Genomic DNA, 3,641 nt, shown 5'->3' on the forward strand with positions numbered 1-3,641 from the left:
TTACAATAAAGAGACAGGTTGTTATTGTTTTATGTTATTCATATGAAATAAAACAAGATTCAATTTTTAAACTCAAATGTATTTTATTGTCTGTAGTGTTATATAGGTATGATTCAATACATCATAAAATCATATATATATATATATATATATATATATATATGAAGTCTAAAGAAAGCTAAGTAACATTTATGTTTCAATGAATAGGCACATTTTTTAAATATGGTTATAACATGTTTATGATCATGTTTTTCCCATCATATGTTTCTTTGTGTTCAATTCAGGTTTGAGAACAATAATAAAGCATTTAGGTGCAAATATACAGAAGAGAATCCCATAACTTGAGGCCAAAATAGCAAATATCTCCACAGCCACAGTGAACTTCCCAGGAGTGCTGACGTAAACTGGAATAAATGTGATCCAGACTGCGCAGAATATCAACATGCTGAAAGTGATCAATTTAGCTTCGTTGAAATTATTAGGTAACTTTCTACCCAAAAAAGCGAGTACAAAACAAAGGACAGCAAGGAGTCCGATGTATCCTAACACAGCCCAGAAGCCTATCGATGATCCAAGGGCACACTCAAGAATGATCTTCTCCTTATAGTGGCTTACATTTTTGAAGGGAAATGGAGGATTGATTGTCAGCCAAAGAATGCAAATCACAATCTGTATCAGAGTGAACAACAGAACACTGATTCTCTGCTGTGCAGGCCCGAACCATTTCATCAAATTTCTGCCTGGAAGTGTCGCCCTGAAGGCCATTAACACAACTATAGTTTTCCCCAGAATACAAGAGATGCAGAGGACGAAGGTGATGCCGAACGCAGTGTGTCGCAGCATGCAGGACCACTCAGAGGGCCGGCCGATGAAGGTGAGGGAGCACAGGAAGCACAGAGTCAGGGAGAAGAGCAGCAGGAAGCTCAGCTCCGAGTTGTTGGCCCTGACAATGGGAGTGTCCTTATTGATCAGGAATAGCGTTGCCACAATCAAAGTAAGAACTACACCAAACACAGTGAAAAACACAAGTGTTTTACTCATAACCTCAGTGAAGGAGAGGAACTCGACATTTTTCAGAACACAAGCATCTCTGTTTTGATTGGACCAGTACTCTTCAGGACACTTTTTGCATCCATTAGAATCTGCAATAGAAATAATGTTACCATTATTGCAATCCAATATGTGGCATCCTGAAAACACGAATGAAAGCCTGTACCACAGCAAACTTTAATATGATGCATTGTGAGCTAACAAACAGTGTGTTCATATTGCCATGTATCAGGTTTGCAGCACCTGTGGTGTTGCTGATTTCTCCCTCTGCACATGGAATACAGTCGTAGCAGCAGACAGGTTTTCCTTTCTGAAGGACTTTACGAGTTCCTGGACGACAGCTCTCACTGCACACTGACACCGGCAGCTTCGGATCAAAGACAAAAACAAAGAAGTTACGTTTATTTCCACAATACATCAGAACTACAAGGCCATACAGACATTAAGGTGTGACTCTTAGTTAACATATTTGCCTCTGTGTTTCCTCCAGGCCAAATTATGGCTTCAGTCTTGAGGACAAACTTTTTTCCAGGCGGCAGGGAGGCGTCATAGTAACCAACAGGTTTGAAGTGGACCGACCCGTCTGATCCACGCTGCCAGTTTACCACCTCATACAGGGCCACAACTGCTCCGGTGCTGTCGAACCACACCTGCTCCCCATTCTTAATCGTGAAATTCACTTGCTTCAGAGACTCCACCGCCTGAAAAGCCAAAGACACATTTTTGTAAATTGAGTTACAAGTCTGAGAAAGTTAAGTTGTCACTTGAATTTACCTGCCAGGGTGTAACCTTCACCGTCCTGTCACATCCCTGACTTTGTGAGCACTTTAACATGCTGTGCAGAGAATAAGCCACAGCATAGATGGCTTTGTAGATGTTACCGGAGTATCTCAGCCTCGTCACATCATGATCATAATATTTCAGCTCCGTAAGATTGTGGTTTTCTTTGCAAGGTGCAGTTCCTGTCATGCTGTTGTTGTGTCCCTCCTTGCACTTAAACTCTCCCTGCCAGAAATCTTTGGTTAAAAACTCCTCCAGGCCACTGATGTTGGTTTTCTGCACAGCGAAGCCCAGTGAACCTCCCAGCACAGTAAAGCTGGTCGGAGTCACAAGGCTGTCGGCAGTGATCCAGGCCTCCACACCAATGAACTGACGGCCCGTGATGTTGTGGAGACTCAGCTGCTCCAGCAGGTTGTTCATCTCTACGTGGGCCATGAAAGCCACGATGACCCGGGCAGTGCTCTTACGGATCACCTCGACCACTTTCATCAGTTTTTCCGGTTCCTCCCTGCGAAATTTCTCCGTATACTCAACACAGACGCCCTCCTCTTGGGCTGCGGCGAGGAAGATGGCCATGCCGTTGTTACCATAGTGACTGTCGCTGTTGACTGCCCCGACCCATGTCCAGCCAAAGTGCTTGACCAGCTGGACGAGCACTCGGCTTTGGTAGAGGTCACTGGCAATGGTTCGAAAGAAAGAGGGATACTCCTTCCTGTTGCTCAAACACTCACAAGTAGCTGAATGACTTATCTGGGAATTCAGAAGAAGAGTGACAGAACAGGGAGGATTTGCACATAAAAAACGTATGAATCCACATGGACCTGCGACTTACCACTGGTATTTTGAATGGTCCTGTAGTGCGTGACAGCACGATGGTTGACGAAGACTCAGACTCCCCGATAATAGCATGAACGGCTGACTGACCGGAGCAGCTCTTTCCTGTCGTCCCCTCGTCGCCGTTCATCAGGGCCATCACTGCTCGCATCGAGGATAATGTTGAGCCACAGTTGTCATAAATACGGTATCCGATAGAAACATTGGGAAGAAGGACTTCACTTTTGTTTATTTCTTCGATTGCAAAAATCATGATCTGGGCAAATCGAAACTCCCTGAGGTTGACACTGAGACAAAAAACAGCAAAATACAAACTTGTACACTGTGAAATACATCATCAGAAAGTATTGTTATGCAGTGCCCGCAATTACCTGGAGCATGTGAGGCGTGTTGGTTTCACTGTAAAAGAAAGTGGAGGTTGTGCAATTTTGCTGTGGATGGAAAAGGCTCCCCCGATTGTCACATCTCCCTCTTTAGACAACAGGGGGATCTCTGGACTCCCCAGTATCTGACAGACAGGAGCTTCCTCCTCTGTTGATGCAAATGCAAACAGGAGCCCCACAAAAACCACTCCTGTTTTCACTGGTGACATTTTCTACTCCCAGAACCTGACAGGGCGCCGCCACCCATGTTGAGGTCAAAACAGACCTGAATGTGACTTTTATAATCTTAGATGGCGACAGGGCTCACTGAATTCTTAGTGACCAATCAGAGATAAGTGTGATATGACAGTTTTGATTGGGCATAGCCATAAAATGTCAGTACAGAGTAACTGAATGATGGCAGGCATAGTTACATATTACTTTACGGATAAATTACTTTGTGTTGCTACAAACTGTTCAACAGAAAATAAAAGAGAAAATACAAAACTAAAATTAAGTCAATCCACTGACATAGTTTAAGTTATAGTTTTCTAATTGGACTGGGACCTTTATGCATAATCAGTGCTTTTACTTTGGATACACTTTAAATACTTC

At 43.4% G+C, this 3,641-nt stretch overlaps 1 protein-coding gene across 1 annotated transcript; it reads right to left on the bottom strand.

The window, feature by feature from the left end:
* Positions 1–243: 243 nt before the first annotated feature.
* On the bottom strand, positions 244–2,932 carry LOC117772824 (extracellular calcium-sensing receptor-like). Its single transcript, XM_034604333.1, has 5 exons — positions 2,663–2,932; positions 1,825–2,580; positions 1,524–1,751; positions 1,294–1,417; positions 244–1,142 (listed from the first exon to the last, which is right to left on the bottom strand). Exons 1-5 carry the CDS (start codon positions 2,915–2,917, stop codon positions 244–246), a joined length of 2,262 nt encoding a protein of 753 aa, XP_034460224.1. The 5' UTR covers positions 2,918–2,932.
* Positions 2,933–3,641: the final 709 nt, after the last annotated feature.

Source organism: Hippoglossus hippoglossus, chromosome 13 (assembly GCF_009819705.1).
Source record: "Hippoglossus hippoglossus isolate fHipHip1 chromosome 13, fHipHip1.pri, whole genome shotgun sequence".
Lineage (NCBI taxonomy): Eukaryota > Metazoa > Chordata > Actinopteri > Pleuronectiformes > Pleuronectidae > Hippoglossus > Hippoglossus hippoglossus.